Source organism: Lynx canadensis, chromosome B3, assembly GCF_007474595.2.
Source record: "Lynx canadensis isolate LIC74 chromosome B3, mLynCan4.pri.v2, whole genome shotgun sequence".
Lineage (NCBI taxonomy): Eukaryota > Metazoa > Chordata > Mammalia > Carnivora > Felidae > Lynx > Lynx canadensis.
This window is the reverse complement of record NC_044308.2, coordinates 145,914,010-145,935,071: the sequence shown is the minus strand read 5'-3', so window position 1 is coordinate 145,935,071 and position 21,062 is coordinate 145,914,010. Positions and strand designations below refer to the sequence as shown.

Here is a 21,062-nt window from a genome sequence, read left to right as displayed (position 1 = left end):
GGCTTGGCTGAGTGGAGCTGAGCTGGACTTAACTGGGCTTGGGTTGAGCTGAAGTCTGAACTGAGCTGGGCTGAACTGGGATATCTGGGTGGGTTGGGCTGAGCTGGGCTGTTCTGGACTGTACTAGGCTTAACTGGGCTGGGTTGGGCTGGGCTGTGCTGGGTTGGGCTGGGCTGAGCTGAGCTGAACTGGGCTGAACTGGCTGAGCTGGTCTGAGCTGAAATGGACTGAGCTGGGTTGAGCTGGGTTGAGCTGGGCTGATCTCAACTGAGGTAGCTGAACTGGGCTTAGCTGGGTTTAGCTGGGCTGAGCTGGGCTGGTCTGGGCTGGGATGAGCTGGACTGTGCTGGGCTGGGCTGGGCTGAACTTGGCTAAACTGGGCTGAACTGAGCTGGATTGGGCTGAACCAGGCTGGGCTGGACCGAGCCAAACTGAGCAAAGCTGAGCTAGGCTGAACTGGGCTGAACTGGGCTGGAATGGGCTGAGCTGAACCAAGCTAAGCTTGGCTAGGCTGAGCTGGGCTGGGCTGAGCTGACCTGAACTGGTCTGAACTGAACTGGACTGAGCTGTGCTGAACTGGTTGAACCAGGCTGAACTGGGCTGTGGTAGGCTAAGCTGGACTGAGCTGAACTGGTCTGGTCTGGGCTGCTGGGTTAACCAGGCTAAGGTGGCTGTGCTGGGCTGAGCTGCACTGAGCTGGCCGGCTGAGCTGGGCTGGACTGAATTGTGCTGAGTGGGGCTGAGCTGGGCTAAGCTGAGCTGAGCTGAGCTGGCTGGGCTGAACTAGGTTGAGCTGGGCTGGAATGAATTGTGCTGAGCTGTGCTAACTGGGCTGAGCTTGACTGAGCTGGGCTGAGCTGCACTGAGCTGGGCTGAACTGGGTTGAGCTGGGCTGAGCTGGGCTGAGCTGCACTGAGCTGGGCTGAACTGGGTTGAGCTGGGCGGAGCTGCACTGAGCTGGGCTGAACTGGGTTGAGCTGGGCTGAGCTGGGCTGAGCTGGGCTGAACTGGGTTGAGCTGGGCGGAGCTGCACTGAGCTGGACTGAACTGGGTTGAGCTGGGCGGAGCTAGGCCAGCTTGAGCTAACCTAGGCTGAGGTGGGCAGGCTGAGCTGGGCTGGACTGAATTGTGCTGAGCTGGGCTAACTGGGCTGAGCTTCACTGAGCTGGGCTGAGCTGCACTGAGCTGGGCTGAACTGGGTTGAGCTGGGCTGAGCTGGGCTGAGCTGCACTGAGCTGGGCTGAACTGGTTGAGCTGGGCGGAGCTGCACTGAGCTGGGCTGAACTGGGTTGAGCTGGGCTGAGCTGGGCTGAGCTGGGCTGAACTGGGTTGAGCTGGGCGGAGCTGCACTGAGCTGGGCTGAACTGGGTTGAGCTGGGCGGAGCTAGGCCAGCTTGAGCTAACCTAGGCTGAGGTGGGCCTGAGCTGGGCTGGACTGAATTGTGCTGAGCTGGGCTAACTGGGCTGAGCTTCACTGAGCTGGGCTGAGCTGGGCTGAACTGGGTTGAGCTGGGCGGAGCTGCACTGAGCTGGGCTGAACTGGTTGAGCTGGGCGGAGCTGCACTGAGCTGGGCTGAACTGGGTTGAGCTGGGCTGAGCTGGGCTGAGCTGGGCTGAACTGGTTGAGCTGCGGCGAGCTGCACTGAGCTGGACTGAACTGGGTTGAGCTGGGCGGAGCTAGGCCAGCTTGAGCTAACCTAGGCTGAGGTGGGCAGGCTGAGCTGGGCTGGACTGAATTGTGCTGAGCTGGGCTAACTGGGCTGAGCTTCACTGAGCTGGGCTGAGGTGCACTGAGCTGGGCTGAACTGGGTTGAGCTGGGCTGAGCTGGGCTGAGCTGGGCTGAGCTGGGCTGAACTGGGTTGAGCTGGGCGGAGCTGCACTGAGCTGGGCTGAACTGGGTTGAGCTGGGCTGAGCTGGGCTGAGCTGGGCTGAGCTGGGCTGAGCTGGGCTGAGCTGGGCTGAGCTGGACTGAGCTGGGCCGGCTTGAGCTAACCTAGGCTGAGCTCGGCAGGCTGAGCTGGGCTGGCCTGAATTGTGCTGAGCTGGGCTAACTGGGCTGAGCGTCACTGAGCTGGGCTGAGCTGAGCTGGGCTGAGCTGAGCTGGACTGAGCTGGACTGAACTGGGCTGAGTTCAGCTGGGATGGGCTAAGCTGGGCTAAACTGGGCTGGGCTGGGCTGGGCTGGGTGGAGCTGAATTGGGCTGGGCTGGGCTGGGCTGGGCTGGACTGAACTAGGTTGAGCTGAACTAGCTAAGCTGGGCTGGGCTGGGCTGGGCTGAATTGTGCTAAGCTAGGCTGGACTGAGCTGGCCTGAGCTGAACTGGGCTGGGCTGAGCTGGACTGGGCTGGGCTGAGCTGGACTGGGCTGGGCTGAACTGGACTGAGTTCATTTGGGATGGGCTAAGCTGGGCTAAACTGGGCTGGGCTGGGCTGAGCTGAACTAGGTTGAACTGAACTAGGCTAAGCTGGACTGAGCTGGCCTCAGCTGAACTGTGCTGGGCTGAGTTGGCCTGTACTGGGTTGGGCTGAGCTAAAGTGGGTTCAGCTAGTTGGTTTGGTCTGGCTGAATCAGGCTTCAGCGAGTCAAGCAGGGCGTACCGTTTGCTAGGTCCAGTGGCCAAGGTCAGTGAGGCTACCTTGAGTGGGACTGAGCAGGTACGACAAGCCTGGCTGGCAGGCTGAGCCAAACGGAGCTGAAGGATTCTGGTGGAATTTGTGGACTGAACTCAGATGAGTTAGCCTGCTTGAAATCGGGTCTGCTGGGCTGACGTGGGCCAGGCCGGACCAAGGCGGACTCCCGTGACCTGAGCTGGTCTGAATCAGCAGACCTAGTGAGGCTGGGTGTGGAGCGGGTTTGTATCACTGCTCTCAGCCGTCCTGACGCGAGGCCACGTGGACTGGTCGGTCTCACTGGACTGAGTGGGCAGCGTGGACGATGACTGGGGTCTGGGCTCCGGGCAGGAGTCACCACGTGGGGGTGGGGAGGACTGATCTGGGCTCTGCTATGAATGGGGCCTGGAGTCGGGCTCCCTGGAGCCTCCGCAGGTCAGACACGAGTCAGACACCTCTGCTCCCCAAGAACCCCCCGTTCCTGCCACTCAGGCTGCGGGCAGGGTGTCCTGGCCAAGGTAAGAACACCCCGGCTGTCTGGCAGGGACACAGGGGTTTCGCGGAGGGCTTCCTAGCAGACTCGGGACAAGAGTCCAAAATGTAGCATCTGCCCCGGAGGCTGGAGAAGGGGTCCCCGTGCGCCCTCCACCCGACCACCCCGCTCTGCCCCACACTTCTCCCCCTCAGACTCCGCCGTCGGACACTGACACTGCCGTCTGCCCCACAGCCTCCGTCCAGGCCCCCCTCGCTTCCCTTGGCCACCTGCTGCAAAGGCACCATCGCCACCCCGCCCCCCGTCCGTGACACTGGGCTGCCTGTCACGGGCTACTTCCCGATGCCGTGGACTGTGACCTGGGATGCAGGGGTCCCTGACAAGAGCGTCGTGACCCTCCCCACCACCCTCCAGGAGACCTCTGGCCTCTACACCACCACCAGCCACGTGACCGTCTCGGGCGAGTGGGCCAAACAGAAGTTCACCTGCAGCGTGGCTCACGCGGAGTCCCCCACCATCAACAAGACCGTCAGTGGTGAGCCAGGGTCGGGCTGGAGGAGGGGGGCAGGCGTGGCGGGAGCGGCTAGGAGAGGAGGAAGGCGCCTGGGCGGCCACGTGGGTGTCGTGGGCTCAGGGGGCTGACGCCACGCTGCCACCTCACCCCTAGCGTGTGCCATGAACTTCACTCCCCCCACCGTGAAGCTCTTCCACTCCTCGTGTAACCCCCTCGGTGACACCAGTAGCACCATCCAGCCTCCTGTGCCTCATCTCCGGCTACGTCCCAGGTGACCTCCATGTCATGAGAGGGTGACATGGATGGGCAGAAGGCCTCGAACATATTCCCATACGCTGCCCCCGGCAAGCAGGAGGGCAAGGTGACCTCCACCCACAGAGAGGCTCAACATCACGCAGGGCAATCGGGTGCTTTTGGCTTTTCTGTACAGCACAATGAATTCTTTTAATAAATATTGTTTTTTATTTTATTGAAGCACAGTTCACGCACAACATTCTGGTGACTTTGGGCGTGGAGCACTGGGGATTGGGACAGTCTGTGCACTATAAACAGCTCCACCCGTGTGCCACGTTGTTTGCGAACACTGAGCCAATGTGAACTGATGACAGCTGAGTAAAGTCCCGGAGTTCACAGTAAGGTCCACCGCGAGTAGGTTCTCTGAGCCTGCACCCTGTCCCCGGTGCCGCCCCGGTCAGCCTGCTGTTCAGGCTGCTGTCCTCTGCGTTTCCCCCACTGCCAGTTTCCTACAGAAGAATCGCCCGGCCCCGAAGATCCCCTCTGCCCCACCTATTCCTTCCTCCCTCCACCCAAACGCCCCGGCAACCGCTGACCTTCGCGCCGTCACACTACATGTGCCGTCCCCACATCACGCCAGTGCCGATGTACAGCGGGTAGCCTTCTCCAGCTGGCTCCCTCCCTCAGGGCACACGGGCCGGCACGCGGCCCACATGTGCCCACGGGGTGCTGACTATAGGGCTTCTCGGCACGAACAGACCTTCCAGTGGCCCTGCCACGAGGAGGGCAGGTGTGTGTGCTGGCCTGGCAGCCCGAGCCCTCCTCCACCTTCTGTAACAAAGAATATCATGTCATCCAAGGTCACTTTGCTTGAAAGAGGCACCCCCGGCGGGGGGAGACGGTCCGCACCATCCAGGTGAGGGTACTACACAAATACCTCATATGCCTGCACAAAATATTACATATACACAGTAAGCATCTGCAGGTACCCGGAAGCAGGTGCCCATAAGGGGAGGGGAGGGGTTGCTGAGATGCCGTGGCAACAAGTCAGGCTGGAATGAGCCAGCCCCGGGCCAGGCTGGTGTCTCACGGCTGCCCTGGACGACCACCACCGCAGGCTCTGACGCCGCGGGTCGGGGAGAGGCCCCTGGAAGGGACATCCGTGAACACCTCCAAAGCAGCTCTTTGTTCTTGTAACCACAGGGTGAATGTTTCTGAAAGCCAAACCCACAGTTCAGCGTGATGGTTGAAAAGCGTCAACACTAGGTAATTTCATCGCCTCGCCAACTTTTCTGTGAAAGGATTATTCTGGAAAGGACGGGCCTTGCAAACCTAGGCTGGGACAGGTGTGTGGTCTCCGACAAAACCCAGTGCCTGACGGCCCACATCCCACTGCCACGCCCTCGGCAGCCAAGGCAGCCCTCCCCCACACTGATCCGGCACAGCAGGTGCCCCAGAGCCCCGTGATGACCCCACGAGGGACAGCGACCCGGCACCACGCCAAGGGCACTGCATGGGGACCAGGGGAGGGAATTAGCTGTCCAAGGACGTACGATGTGCCACGTTGTCTTGCCAAAACCCTGCCTTTAGGGGTGCCTGGGGCCCCATGTCCGAACGCACGGTAGCCGGGACACCCTCGAGGGTTTTGCCAAACTCATCGGTTCCCGTGATCTGACCAGAGTTGTGTAGATGGATGTGCTTCTTGAGCAACCAGGGGCCCACAGTTTGCTGAGGACCCTAACTGCCGGGCACCGCGAGAGGGGGCCGGGCCGCGGGAGCCCGGAGTGTGGGGTGCACACTCCCTTCACCGAGGCTGTGACCGATGGCATTTGCAAAGTGGCCACTGCAGTATTTCCAGGACCACGGGCTCCTCCATCACCTTGCCCTGCCCCATGCAGGGGGCGGGGTCTGCTCCCCTCCCCAGAAGCCCAAGGGTCTCTGTGAACTCCGTGGGGATGGGGGCACAGAAGAGCCATTGCTGGATTCCTAAGATCAGGACCTAAGGAGACGCGGCTTCTCGTGGGAGTCAGGCCCTGGGCCCAGTGCAGCCGTCCAGCTACGGCCAAGGTGCCATTCTGGGGAGCCCCGGGGACCAAGCGGGTCGGACCCACCCAGCCAAGGCCCCAGACCCCAGGAGGAGCCCAGAGCCCTCGCTCACATGAGTGTGAGCAGGGCAGAGAGCCTCGCACCACAGGCCGAGGGCTCCAGGCACACCCACAGCCCAGCAGGCCCGGATTGGGACTTGGACGTTGTGCGGAGGCGTCCCCATCGAGGCCTAACACCGCAGGAAGTGGCAGCCTGGGGTGCACACTGTGGTTGTCCAAACACAGGGGCTGAGGGGTCACGGCCCCCTCGCACGGGCAGCACAGGGACCACACAGGGTCTCTCAGCTGCAGGGACATTTCAGGTCCGGTGACCACCACGAACTCTGTCCCTGCACATCAGGCTTCTGTCTGTCCTCTAGGGTAGTAGCTTCCCTCTGACCATGGGCAGATGACCGTGACCGTGGCTGAAGCCAGAGGAAGACAGCGTCCCACCAGGGAGGCCACACTGCTGAGTGGACGGGACAAGGCCCAGGGCGGGGCCTCAGGCTATGGGTGGGTCAACCTGTGCCCACACCACGCGCCCAGGTGAGAGCGGGGTTCCTGTGCCTCTTTTGGGACCCCAGCCCCCCCCCACAGCCCACCCCCGCACACCCAGGCCCTTGAGACAGAAAGTACCCAGAAGAAAAGGGAACTTCAGGAAGCGTGTCGCCGAGCCACCTAGTTTCAATCCTGTTCTTAGTCTTCCCACGGCTGCCTGGGGGCTAGGAAGGGGGCTATGGGCACAGAGCTCAGCTACAGGAGCACATGTGCCTGGGGCCAGAGCGAGGAGGGCCGAGGTGCTGGGGCCAGCCTTCCGTCGCCCCAGCCCTTGTGAGTAGGCTCCGCACGGAGAGAGGGCGGCGTGGGGGCAGCAGAAGCAGCCCAGGAGCCAAGGAGAGACGGGGCCCCACGGACGGGGCCAGAGCAGCCAGCATGGGGGACCAGGCTGCCTGGGGGCCAGGGCACCGGCCAGGGCAGGGACGAGGGAGGCATGGGCCGGAGCGCCCACGCCAACATTGCTGGACGCACCGGACGTGGCAACTGGCCATCAAGGAACATGATGGCCATGGTGGGCCTGAGGCCTGCCCTTTGCCATCTGTGCTGGGAGCCCAGGGCTGGGCTGGACTGAGCTACTGCAGGACCAAGGCCGACGTGGACAGACAGGCCTAAGGTGAGGGCACTGGGAGAGGCCGGCCCAGCACAGGGGAAGAAGAGGACCCCAGATGGCCCGAGGGTCCTGTCCAGGACACTGGGGCCGGCTCTGGCCCCAGGCCAGGGTCAGAGGTGCTGGCCATGGGGTCCTGGGCTGCAGCACATGGGCGGGGACAGAGCACGAGGGGCTGGCAGGGGCTCCCGTGTGCTCAGAACCCAGACAGTAGCACAGGGGCAGACGGTCAGGAGCCAAACCTGGGCTAAGGAGTCTGGGATGGGCAGCTGAGACCGGGGCAGCCCTAAGAACACACAGTAGTTGCGGGCTGAGCTCGCCTGTGGGGGAGAGGTCATGGGGCAGCAAGGGCAGAAGGCAACTGTGGTCCATTAGCTCCAAAGACCAGTGGTGGAGTTTGTGTAGGTGAGCAGGGGAAGGGGGAGAGCAGAAGGGCCAGGGGGAGAACAGGAGGGACAGGGGGCTGCCCCAGGAGGTCCAGGGAGAACACAAAACTTGTACAGGGAGCAGGGGCAGGGGGCAGGGCAGGAGGGGCAGGGGGAGAGCAGGAGAGGCAGGGAGAGAGCAAGAGGGCCAGGGGGAGATCAGGAGAGGTAGGGGGAGAGCAGGATGGGCAAGGGGAGAGCAGAGAACACACAGAGCTTGAAAGGGTGAGCAGGGGCAGGGGGCAGGGCAAGAGTGGCAGGGGGAGAGCAGGAGAGGTGGGGAGAGAGCAGGAGGGGCAAGGGGAGAGCAGAGAACACACAGAGCTTGTCAGGTGAGCAGGGGCAGGGGGCAGGGCAAGAGTGGCAGGGGGAGAGCAGGAGAGGCAGGGCTACCCCCAGGAGCCCAGGGGACCAGGCAGAGCTTGTGAGGATGAGCAGGGACTTGGGAGGGAAGGAGGAGCAGGGGGAGAACAGTAGGGGCAGGGAAGAGCAGGAGGGGCAGGTGAGGGCAGGAGGGTAGGGACAGGACAGGAGGGGCTGGGGGGAGGACAGGAGAGTCAGGGCTCCCCCAGGAGCTCAGGGGACCCAGCAGAGCTTCTGCCGGTGAGCAGGGTTCCTGGGAGGGCAGCAGGGGCAGGGGGGAGAGCAAGAGGGGTAGGGCTGTCCCAGGAGCTCCCTGGGAGACACAGAGCTGGTACAGGTGAGCAGGGGCAGGGGGCAGGGCAGGAGGAGCAGGGTCGAGGGCAAGAGAGGCAGGACTGTCCCAGAGGCTCAGGGAGTAGGCAGAGCTTGTGAGGGTAAGCAGGGGCAGGGGAGTGGCAGGAGATGCAGGGGTTGCCTCAGGAAACTCGCAGGGAGCACACAGAGCTGTACAGGTGAGCAGGGGCAGGGGGCAGGACAGAAGGGGCGGGGGAGGGCAGGAGCGAGGGCAGGATGGGCAGTGTTGTCCCCGGAGCTCCCAGGGAGCACACAGAACTGGTACAGGTGAGCAGGGGCAGGTGGCAGGGCAAGAGGGGCAGGGGGAGGGCAGGAGGGCAGGAGGGAGGGCAGGAGGGGCAGGGTTCTGCCCAGGAGCTCCCAGGAGCACACAGAACTGGTACAGGTGAGCAGAGGCAGGGGAAGGACAGCAGCCGCAGGGGGAGAGCAGAAGGGACAGGCAGCTGCCACAGGAGCTCCAGGGAGCACACAGAGCTGGTACAGGTGAGCAGGGGCAGGGGGCAAGGCAGGAGGGGCAGGGCGGAGGGCAGGAGAGGCAAGGTTGCCCCAGGAGCTCAGGGGAGCAGGCAGAGCTTGTGAGGGTGAGCAGGGCCAGGGAGAGGGCAGGAGGGGCAGGGGGACGTCATGAGAGGCAGGGGGAGAACGGAAGAGGCAGGAGAAGAATAGGAGGGACAGGGGGCTGCCCCAGGAGCTCCCAGGCAGCACACAAAGCTGGCATAGGGAGCAGAGGCAGGGGGCAGGGTAGGAGGGGCAGGGGGGAGAACAGAGGGGGAGGAGGAGAGCAGAAGGGGTAGGGAGGGAGCAAGAGGGGCAGGAGGAGAGCAGGAGGGGTTGAGAGACAGCAGGAGGAGCAAGGGGAGAGCAGGAGGGACAGGGTTGCCCCAGGAGTTCCCAGGGAGCACACAGAGGTGGTACAGGTGAGCAGGGGCAGGGGGCAGGGCAAGAGGGGCAGGGGGAGAGCAGGAGAGGCAGGGCTGCACCAGGAGCTCAGGGGAGCAGGCAGAGCTTGTGAGGATGAGCAGGGGGTTGGGAGGGCAGGAGGGGCAGAGGGAGAACAAGAGGGGCAGGGCTGCCCCAGGAGCTCCCAGGGAGCACACAGAGTCGGTACAGGAGAGCAGGGGCAGGGGCAGGGCAGGAGGGGCAGGTGGAGGGCAGGAGGGGCAGGATTGCCCCAGGAGCTCAGGGAAGCAGGCAGAGCATGTGAGGGTGAGCAGGGGTTGGGAGGGAAGGAGGAGCAGGGAGAGAGCAAGAGAGGCATGGAGAGGGCAAAAGGGGAAGAGGGAGGACAAGAGGGGCTGGAGAGTGGGCAGGAGGGGCAAGAGGGAGAGAAAGAGGGGTAGGGCTGCCCCAGGAACTCCCTGGGAGCACAAGGAGCTGGTACAGGTGAGGAGGGGCAAGGGGCAGGGCAAGAAGGGCAGGGGGGAGGGCAGGAGGGGCAGGGGGAGGACAGGAGGGGCTGGAGAGTGGGCAGGAGGAGCAGGGGGAGGGCAGGAGGGGCAGGGGGGAGGACAAGAGGGGCTGGGGAGTGGGCAGGAGGGGCAAGGGGGGAGGGCAGGAGGGGCAGGGGGAGAGAAACACATGAAGGGCTGCCACCAGGAACTCCCTGGGAGCACATAGAACTGGTATAGGTGAGCAGGGGCAGGGGCAGGGCAAGAGGGGCAGAGGGGAGGGCAGGAGAGGCAGGGCTGCACCATGAGCTCAGGGGAGCAGGCAGAGCTTGTGAGAGTGAGCAGAGGCAGGGGGGACAGCAAGAGGGGCAGGGGCTGCTGTGGGGCAGGGTTGCTTCAGACAAGCTGTAGGCAGGAGGCCACAGTGACCCTGGACTGTCCCCAGGGACCTGAGCTGAGAGGGCTTCCTGCAGCAGGCAGGGTTCTGGTAAGGTCTGGAGTCTGCAGGGGCTCGGGGGTGGGAGTTCTGGCCAGGAGGTGCTGAGGGCGGCAGGGCAGGGGGAGGTTAGGAGTGCTGCAGGGCAGGGGGAGCCGAGGCCTGAACTGGCAGGACCAGGTCTCAGACATGCAGAGGCAAGAATCTAGACGGATCCAAGGCCTGGGCTCAGCATGAGGGGCCAGGCAAAGGGGTGGGGGCAGGTGGAGGAGCTGCTAGAAGGAGGTGAACCTATGGGGAGCACAGACAGCTCGGAGCTACCACCAGGCCAGGAGCTCAGGGGAGCAAGAGAGCTTGTGCAGGTGAGCAGGGGCAGGGGGGAGGCAGGAGGGGCACGGGGGGAGGGCAGGAGGGGCAGGGACACCCCCAGGACTTCTGGGGAGCAGGCAGGGGTTATGACAGTGAGTAGGGGATTAGGAGGGCAGGTGGAGCAGGGGGAGAGCAAGAGGGGCAGGGAGAGGGCAGGAGGGGCAAGCGGAGGGCAGGAGAGGCAGGGCTGCACCAGGAGCTCAAGGGAGCAGGCAGACCTGTGAGGGTAAGCAGGGGGTTGGGAGGGCAGGAGGAGCAGGAGGGGCAGGGGGAGAGCAGGAGGTGCAGGGAGAGGGCAGGAGAAGCAGGGGAACAGGCAGGGTATGTGAGGGTGAGCAGGGGGTTGGGAGTGCAGGAGGAGCAGAGGAGAGCAGGAGGTGTAGGGGGAGGGCAGGAGGGGCAGGGGGAGGACAAGAGGGGCTGGGGAGTGGGCAAGAGCGGCAGGGGGGAGAGGAGGAGGGGCAAGGGGAGAGAAAGAGGGGTAGGGCTGCCCACAGGAACTCCCTGGGAGCACACAGAGCTGGTACAGGTGAGCAGGGGCAGGGGGCAGGGCAGGAGGGGCAGGAGGTGCAGGGGGAGAGCAAGAGACTTAGGGCTGCCCCAGGAGCTCCCTGGGAGCACACAGAGCTCCTACACGTGAGCAGGGGCAGGGGACAGGGCAGGGGCAGGGAGCAGAGCAGGAGGGGCAGGGGGGAGTACAAGGGGGGCTGGGGAATGGGCAGGAGGTGCAGGGGGAGGGCAGGAGGGGCAGGGGGAGGACAAGAGGGGCTGGGGAGTGGGCAAGAGCGGCAGGGGGGAGAGGAGGAGGGGCAAGGGGAGAGAAAGAGGGGTAGGGCTGCCCACAGGAACTCCCTGGGAGCACACGGAGCTGGTACAGGTGAGCAGGGGCAGGGGGCAGGGAAACAGGGGCAGAGGGAAGGGCAGGAGAGGCAGGGCTGCACCAGGAGCTCAGGGGAACAGGCAGGGTATGTGAGGGTGAGCAGGGGCAGGGGGAGGCAGGAGGAGCAAGGGCTGCCCCAGGAGCCTCAGGGGTGAAGGGCAGAGGGACTGAGCTAAGAGCAGCCCTGGACTGGGTGGGAGCTGAGCGGTACGGCACACAGAGACCACGAGGGCGCGGGCCCAGGAGAGCCTCCCTGGACACGGGAGGGCGTGAGCCGCCTGCGGCCCGGTGGACAAGGTAGGGGGAGAGGCGAGCCTGGGTAGGAAGGTCTCTGGGGCTGAAGGGACAGGGGTGGCCACAGGCTTAGGCTCAGGGGCGCTGAACCCGCTCTGGAGGCTCGTGGGGATGGGGGACAGAAGGCTGGACATGACAAAGCCAGGAGGGGTGGCTCAGGGCAGTGGAGCCGGTGCAGGGAAGGGGGAGCCTGGGAGTTTGAGGCAGGGCCGCCAGCCTGGAGTGTGGGTGGGAGGGGAGGCCAGGCAGGGCCATCAGACTTGGCAGAGGGGTCGGGTCTGGCTGGGGACGTGGGCTCTGGGGTGCTGGCACCGTGCACGAGAGGACAGCCAGGGCGGGGCAAGGCTCCCACCGGCACTGAGGGGCAGGCAGGCTCAGGAAAGACCTCTGCTGAAAGAGGGCTCTGGGGACAGGGAGGAGCTGGACAGGCCCCAGGGCACGGGCACTGAGTGAGCCCAGGAAGGCCTGAGGAGGGGCTCAGGGCAGGACGGGATCCGGCGCCCGGGCGCTTTAGCTGCAGAGCTGACCCAGAAGATGTGAGGCCTGGAGGGCAGACAGCAGGCCACGACGAGGACTCCGGGCTGAGGGGCACGGGCAGCGGGTGGCAGAGGCCTGCTGTGTTCAAGAAAGGTCCCGCTGGCCCAGGGCAGATTCAGGCTGGGACAACAGGGCAGTGGGCTCAGGGCCTCAGCAGAGGCCCGTTGGGAGCAGGGGCCACCGGTCAGAGCTCAGACAGATGGCTCGCTCAGGCCGAGCACCCACAGGAAGCCCGAGTGGGGACCCAGGGGCTGGGCCCAGGAGACTCTAATCCAGCAGGAGGTCACCCAGCACCGACCAGGCCCATGGGGCCAGCGCGTGCAGCCGCAGATACACGAGGCCCTGGGGCGGCAGAGAGCTACGCCGGGCGGCTGGTCTGCAGACTTCCTGGAGGGCCACCCCAAGCCCGGGCACCTGATACCCTGCCCGGACCCTCCCAGGAGCGAGACCCTTGTGGTCACACGGCCTCCTCTCTTGCAGCCTCCACCACGCCCCCATCGGTGTTCCCACTGGCCCCCAGCTGCGGGACCACATCTGGCGCCACCGTGGCCCTGGCCTGCCTGGTGTTAGGCTACTTCCCTGAGCCGGTGACCGTGTCCTGGAACTCCGGCGCCCTGACCAGCGGTGTGCACACCTTCCCGTCCGTCCTGCAGGCCTCGGGGCTCTACTCTCTCAGCAGCATGGTGACGGTGCCCTCCAGCAGGTGGCTCAGTGAGACCTTCACCTGCAACGTGGCCCACCCGCCCAGCGACACCAAGGTGGACAAGACCGGTAAGAGGGTGTCCACTGGGAGACAGGCCAGGTCAGCCGGTCCACCTGACCCCGGGGCACAGGAGAGGCACCTCTGTCCCCCAAGCTCGGGGAGGAGGGCCTCTGGGCCTGGCTGCCTGGTCCAGTGTGAGCACAGGCTGCACGCCCCCACCATACTTCATCTCCAATGGCAGGCACCAGTCTGGGACGCCCCCCTGACCTGCCCTGACCTAGCCCACCCCAAGAGCTGTCCCCACCCCTGGCCCCCACTAACCTCCTGTCTGGTCTCTCTGCAGTACCCAAAACAGCGTCCACAATAGAGCCCAAAACCGGGGAAGGTCCCAAATGCCCAGGTGAGTCACCAGGGCACCGCCCTGCACACCAAGGCCATGGCCCATATCCAGGGACTGCCTGGTGGGGGGAATGTTCAAGAGGATCCCCCCCAAATGCTGACCCCTGCATTGTGTCTCCCACACCAGTTCCTGAGATTCCTGGAGCACCGTCCGTCTTCATCTTCCCCCCAAAACCCAAGGACACCCTCTCGATTTCCCGGACGCCGGAGGTCACGTGCTTGGTGGTGGACTTGGGCCCAGATGACTCCAATGTCCAGATCACATGGTTTGTGGATAACACCGAGATGCACACAGCCAAGACGAGGCCGCGTGAGGAGCAGTTCAACAGCACCTACCGTGTGGTCAGTGTCCTCCCCATCCTGCACCAGGACTGGCTCAAGGGGAAGGAGTTCAAGTGCAAGGTCAACAGCAAAGCCCTCCCCTCAGCCATCGAGAGGACCATCTCCAAGGCCAAAGGTGGGAAACAGGACAGATGGAGCACAGGGAGGTCGAGTGGGGCCTGGTGGACCCAGGCCAGCCCTCCACCCTGGGAGTGACCATCTGTGCTGACCTCTGACCCCACAGGACAGCCCCACGAGCCCCAGGTGTACGTCCTGCCTCCAACCCAGGAGGAGCTCAGCAGGAACAAAGTCAGTGTGACCTGCCTGATCGAAGGCTTCTACCCGCCTGACATTGCCGTCGAGTGGGAGATCACCGGACAGGCAGAGCCAGAGAACAACTACCGGACGACCCCGCCCCAGCTGGACAGCGACGGGACCTACTTCCTGTACAGCAGGCTCTCGGTGGACAGGTCCCGCTGGCAGAAGGGAAACGCCTACACCTGCTCGGTGTCACACGAAGCTCTGCACAGCCACCACACACAGAAATCCCTCACCCAGTCTCCGGGTAAATGAGCAGCGCGCCCGGCCCCCCAGCAGGCCCCCGTGGGCTCTGAGCGCCCACCCCTGTGTACATCCCCCCCGCCCCGGGCAGGCACCCTGCGTGAAATAAAGCACCCAGCACTGCCCTGGGACCTGTGACACTGTCGTGCGTCTTTCCGAGGCAGAGCTCAGGACACCCGGGCCTCTGGGAGGTGCGGGCAGGCCAGGCTCCGAGGCTCAGGGGTCACCATTCACGGGAGAGCGTGGGTCCCACCAGGGGCCGGGACCTGAGTGGGCAGGTCTGCACAGGCGGCCGAAACTCATGGCCGGGAGCCACCTGGGACAGAGAGAGGGCTTGGCCAGGGGCTACTCGAGGCCGGAGGGGGCCGACAGGGAACGGAGAAGCCCTCAGAGCCCCTCAGGGAACGGGGCGCACGGTCTTTCCCACGTCTGGACCCGCCCAAGCTGTGGGACGCTGGCCTGTCCTCTTCCGCTGCTCCCCCCGTCCCCTGGACCTCTTGACAGCTCTGAGCGGTAGCTCTGTGTCAGTGCAGTAGCCAGGCCTGACCCATGCTGTGAGGACAGGCCCTCACCCTCCCTCAGATGAGGCGGCCCCGCCTGGCTTCAGCCTGCCTGGGGCCAGGCCTGTCCACTCGTGGGGACACTCACCCCGGTGCCCCAAACGGGCAGAGGCAAGCAGTCCTGAGTGCCCAGGGGAGGGACCATCCCAGACACCCACATGGACGCTGAAAACAAGCCCCTCCCACTGAGCAGGGCCACCTTCACAAACACACACACACTCACACACACACACACACACACACACACACACACACGCACACCTGACCCACCGGGCCTCACACGGGCCAATGTGCCAGGGCCCAGACCGGAACCAGGCTTGGGAACCCTCACCGGGGGCCCCAGCCTGGTCCCCACCCCCTCCCACACCCATCGGCCGCTCAGCAGCCCATCCGCTCGCCGACCACACTGACCAGCCCTTCTTCTCCCCAGGACACTGGGGCCCCTCCCAACACACACCAACCCCCACCCCCAGCTGGCCCCGACACTCGCACCCACTCGTTCGCTAGGGTCACTCCCTGCCACCCTCTCGACCCTTCCCTGGGCTCTGCTGACCCTCCCGCCCTCCGGGCCGGGTCCCCAGGAGAACGGGTGTGGTGGTCAGGCTGCCTTCCCCCCAGACAGCCCCAGCACAGCGCAGAGCAGAGAGGGAGCGCGTCCCCACGGGCCAGGCCCAGGCGGGAGGATGGGGGCACCGAGGCCGGTGCCCTGAGGCTACGGAGGGCCGCGACCGTCACCCCGGGAACCACTCCTATGGGCAGGCATGGCACTCACCACTCCCTTCCTGTCCAGAGCTGCTCCTGGACGACAGCTGTGCGGAGGACCAGGACGGGGAGCTGGATGGGCTGTGGACCACCATCTCCATCTTCATCACGCTCTTCCTGCTCAGCGTGTGCTACAGCGCCACTGTCACCCTCTTCAAGGTGGGTGTCCCCGCACCGTCCCGCACTGTGGCCCGCTGTCCCAGCGCTGGGGACCCGCTGGAACCATGCCATCCCCACACTGACTCGACGCTGACCCCATGTTGCCCCCACGCTGACCCCACGCTGACCCCACGGTGACCCCACGCTGCCCGCACGCTGACCCCACGCTGCTCCCACACTGCCCCCATGCTGACCCCACGCTGCCCCCACACTGACCCCACGCTGCCCCCACGCTGACCCCACGCTGCTCCCACACTGCCCCCACGCTGACCCCACGCTGTCCCCACACTGGGGACCCACTGGAACCATGCCATTCCCACACTGACCCCACGCTGCCCCCACACTGGGGACCCACTGGAACCACCTATCCCCACACTGACTCCACACTGACCCCATGTTGCCCCCACGCTGACCCCACGCTGCCCCCACACTGACCCCACGCTGACCCCACGCTGCCCGCACGCTGACTCCACGCTGCCCCCACGCTGCCCCCATGCTGACCCCACGCTGCCCTCACACTGACCCCACGCTGTCCCCACACTGGGGACCCACTGGAACCACGCTATCCCCACGCTGCCCCGCCTCTGACCCCGTGCTGACCCCACACTGCCCCCACGCTGACCCCACGCTGACCCCATGCTGCCCCCAGACTGACCCCACGCTGACCCTGTGCTGACCCCACACTGACCCACACTGGGGACCAACTGGAACCATGCTATCCCCACACTGACCAGACACTGACCTCATGCTGCCCCACACTGACCCCACCATGACCCCACGCTGTCCCCACTGTGACCCAATGCTGCCCCCACACTGACCCCACTCTGACCCCACGCTGACTCCACGCTGACCCAACACTGACCCCACAATGGGGACCCACTGGAACCATGCTAAACCCACACTGTCCAGACACTGACTTCATGCTGCCCCCACACTGACCCCACCATGACCCCATGCTGTCCCCACTGTGACCCAATGCTGCTCCCACACTGCCCCCACGCTGCCCCCACACTGACCCCACGCAGACCCCACCCTGCCCCCACATTGATTCCACGCTGCTCCCACACTGCCCCCAGGCTACCCCACACTGACCCCACGCAGACCCCACGCTGCTCCCACACTGCCCCCATGCTGACCCCACGCTGACCCCACGCTGACCCCACGCTGCCCGCACACTGACCCCGTGCTGACCCCACACTGCCCCCAGGCTACCCCCAGACTGACCCCATGCTGCCCCCAGACTGACCCCACGCTGACCCTGTGCTGACCCCACACTGACCCACACTGGGGACCAACTGGAACCATGCTATCCCCACACTGACCAGACACTGACCTCATGCTGCCCCACACTGACCCCACCATGACCCCACGCTGTCCCCACTGTGACCCAATGCTGCCCCCACACTGACCCCACTCTGACCCCACGCTGACTCCACGCTGACCCAACACTGACCCCACAATGGGGACCCACTGGAACCATGCTAAACCCACACTGTCCAGACACTGACTTCATGCTGCCCCCACACTGACCCCACCATGACCCCATGCTGTCCCCACTGTGACCCAATGCTGCTCCCACACTGCCCCCACGCTGCCCCCACACTGACCCCACGCAGACCCCACGCTGACCCCACGCTGCCCGCACACTGACCCCGTGCTGACCCTACACTGCCCCCAGGCTACCCCCAGACTGACCCCACGCTGACCCCAGACTGACTCGACACTGACCCCATGTTGCCCCCACACTGCCCCCAGGCTACCCCCACACTGACCCCACGCAGACCCCACGCTGCCCCCACGCTGACCCCACGCTGCCCCCACGCTGCCCCCACGCTGCTCCCACACTGCCCCCATGCTGACCCGACGCTGCCCTCACACTGACCCCACGCTGTCCCCACACTGGGGACCCACTGGAACCACGCTATCCCCACACTGACTCGACGCTGAACCCATTCTGCCCCCACGCTGCCCCCACGCTGCCCCCACACTGACTCCACGCTGACCCTGTGCTGACCCCACACTGACCCACACTGGGGACCCACCGGAACCATGCCATCCCCACACTGACTCGACGCTGACCCCATGTTGCCCCCACGCTGACCCCACGCTGCCCACACGCTGACCCCACGCTGCTCCCACACTGCCCCCACGCTGACCCCACGCTGTCCCCACACTGGGGACCCACTGGAACCATGCCATTCCCACACTGACCCCACGCTGCCCCCACACTGGGGACCCACTGGAACCACCTATCCCCACACTGACTCGACACTGACCCCATGTTGCCCCCACGCTGCCCCCACGCTGCCCCCACACTGACCCCACGCTGACCCCACGCTGCCCGCACGCTGACTCCACGCTGCCCCCACGCTGCCCCCATGCTGACTCCACGCTGACCCCACACTGACCCCATACTGGGGACCCACTGGAACCATGCTATCCCCACACTGTCCAGACACTGACTTCATGCTGCCCCCACACTGACCCCACCATGACCCAATGCTGCCCCACGCTGACCTCAGGCTACCCCCACACTGACCCCACGCAGACCCCACCCTGCCCCCACATTGACTCCACGCTGCCCCCACACTGACCCCACACTGCCCCCACGCTGACCCCGTGCTGACCACACACTACCCCCAGGCTACCCCCACGCTGCCCCCACACTGGGGACCCACTGGAACCACGCTATCCCCACACTGACCAGACGCTGACCTCATGCTGCCCTCACACTGACCCCACCATGACCCAATGCTGCCCCACGCTGACCTCAGGCTACCCCCACACTGACCCCACGCAGACCCCACCCTGCCCCCACATTGACTCCACGCTGCCCCCACACTGACCCCACACTGCCCCCACGCTGACCCCGTGCTGACCACACACTTCCCCCAGGCTACCCCCACGCTGCCCCCACACTGGGGACCCACTGGGACCACGCTATCCCCACACTGACCAGACGCTGACCTCATGCTGTCCCCACACTGACCCCACCATGACCCTACACTGTCCCCACGGTGACCCAATGCTGTCCCCACACTGACCCCATACTGACCCCATGCTGTGGACCCACTGTCACCATGCTGTCTCCCCTGTGACCCCACACTGACCCCATGCTATTCCCGTGCAGTCCCTACACTAACCCCACACTGACCCCACGCTGACCCCGTGCTGCCCCCAACTGACCCCATGCTGTCCTAACCGTGACCCAATACTGACCCCACGCTGACCCCATGCTGTGGTCCCACTGTCACCATGCTGTCCCCACTCTGTTCCCACACTGACTCCCACGCTATCCCCTCTCTCCCCATTCCATCCCCATGCTATCCACGAAATGACCTCATGCTGACCCCATGCTGTGGACCCACTGTCACCATGCTGTCCCCATGATGTTCCCACACTGACCCCATACTGCCCCCATTCTGACCCCATGCTCCCCCACGCTGACCCCACTGTGACCCCGCACCGACCCCACACTGACCCCATGCTGTCGACCTACTGTTACCATGCTGTCTCCCCTGTGACCCCTGCTGACCCCATGCTGTCCTGCTTGTGACCCCCATGCTGACCCCAGCCTGTCCCCATGCTATTCCCATACTGTCCCCGCAATGATCCCAGGCTTCCCCACACTAACCCCACGCTATCCCTACGCTGGCCCGTGCTGCTTCCCACACTGACCCCATGCTGACCCCATACTGTGGACCCACTGTCACCATGCTGATTCCACTCTGACCCCATACTTTCCCCATGCTATTCCCTAGCTGTCCCTGCAATGACCCCACGCTGTCCCCACACTGACTCCATGCTGACCTCACACTGTCCCCACACTAACCCCACATGTCCAAACCGTGACCCGATGCTGACCCCACACTGACCCCATACTGCCCCCATTCTGACCCCATGCTCCCCCACGCTGACCCCGCGCTGACCCCACACTGACCCCACACTAACCCCATGCTGTCGTCCCACTGTCACCATGCTATCCCCACACTGTTCCCACACTGACCCCCACGCTCTCCCCTCTACCCCATGTCATTCCCATGCTGTCCCCGAAATGACCTCATGCTGACTCCATGCTATGGACCCACTGTCACCATGCTGTCCCCACGCTGTCCCCACACTGACCCCATCCTGACCTCACACTGTCCCCACACTAACCCCATGCTGTCCCCACCGTGACCCGATGCTGACCTCACACGGACACCGCGCTGACCTATGCTGTAGACCCACTGTCCCCATAATGCTGACCCCAGGCTGACCCCACAGTGAACCAATGCTGTCCTATAGTGGCCCCATGCAGCCCCACGCTGTTCCCACACTGACCCCCACGCTCTCCCCTCTGTCCCCTCCCGGTCCCCGTGCCATCCCCGTAAGACTCCCTCCCACTCAAGCGGTCCCGGGGAGGGGGGCGCCTGGAAGGGGGGCTGTCCTCGGGGGTCCCAGCCACGTCACCTCCTGCCCTCCTGCTGCAGGTGAAGTGGATCTTCTCCTCGGTGGTGGAGCTGAAGCGCACGATCGCGCCCGACTACAGGAACATGATCGGGCAGGGGGCCTAGGGCCAGCCGTCCCGGGCGGGTGTCAGCGCTGCCCCAACCCTGCACAGGATCCCGGTGCGTCAGCCTGCTGCCAGGCCTGCTCTCCCGCCCTCTGACCTCGCCACCCTCTGACCTCACAGCCACCCTGGGCCTGCGCCCTCGCCCTCTGGCCTCGCGGCCACCGTGAGCCGCATCCTGCGCCCTGAACCCCCGTTTGGAGAATCGCGGGGACGGCAGGTTGTGCCCCAACCTGAGCTGGTGGACGCCCGCTGGGCCCTCCACGGCGGCCGCCAGGCTACCGCTGTGGCCGCGCACGGTCAGCGGGCACGCTCATCCTGGAGGAGGCGGGCGGCTGGCGATCCCGGTGTCTGTCCGGCAGGGACCGGCCTCTGTGCGAACCCCGTCCAGGCCAGGCTCCGGGACGCGGGGTTTCCCCAGAGCAGCCACGTCGGCCCAGATCCTGAGGAAGCTTCCGACGTGTCACTAACGGTCAGTCAGATCTTCTGCGCCGGAGGAGACCGCGCAGACAAGGGCCTGGGCCTGTGGCTGCTGCGGGAGCCCCGTGGATGCCGGGGACAGAGTGACATCCAGCCAGACAGGCCTCCTGCAGAGGGGTCTGGCGACCTGGTCCCCGGGCCAGTGGGACACAGCCTCGGCGGACACAGGTGGAAGGTGCCAGGAGGCCAGGGCGGCAGGCCCAGCCCGCCCCCCCCCCTGTGGCCGGGGGCCTGAGTCCCACCAGGCTCGCGCGGGGGTGGGAGGGAGAGCCAAGCCCATGGCCGGGCGGACCCCCAGGACTGGCTCTCCGCCCTGGCTTCGGGTGGGTGCCAAGTCGGGGCCCCCACATGGGAAGAGACGGCCACGCAGGGGAGGAGAAGCAGAGCCCCCAGCCCCAGGGACAGAGAGCCCGGGGC

The 21,062-nt window shown here is 65.1% G+C and overlaps 3 gene segments (V, D, J or C); all 3 read left to right on the top strand.

Annotated features, from left to right (window-relative positions):
- Positions 1-3,447: 3,447 nt before the first annotated feature.
- On the top strand, positions 3,448-3,894 carry LOC115517113. The segment is given in 2 exon segments: positions 3,448-3,640; positions 3,773-3,894. Coding segments are annotated over 2 exon segments (315 nt in total).
- A 6,467-nt stretch (positions 3,895-10,361) lies between these two features.
- LOC115517112 lies at positions 10,362-14,270 on the top strand. The segment is given in 6 exon segments: positions 10,362-10,430; positions 11,500-11,614; positions 12,629-12,919; positions 13,195-13,251; positions 13,378-13,707; positions 13,816-14,270. Coding segments are annotated over 6 exon segments (1,191 nt in total).
- A 974-nt stretch (positions 14,271-15,244) lies between these two features.
- On the top strand, positions 15,245-20,275 carry LOC115516951 (the record flags this gene model as incomplete). The annotated part of the segment is given in 2 exon segments: positions 15,245-15,613; positions 20,086-20,275. Coding segments are annotated over 2 exon segments (453 nt in total), but the record flags the coding sequence as incomplete, so codon positions are not given.
- Positions 20,276-21,062: the final 787 nt, after the last annotated feature.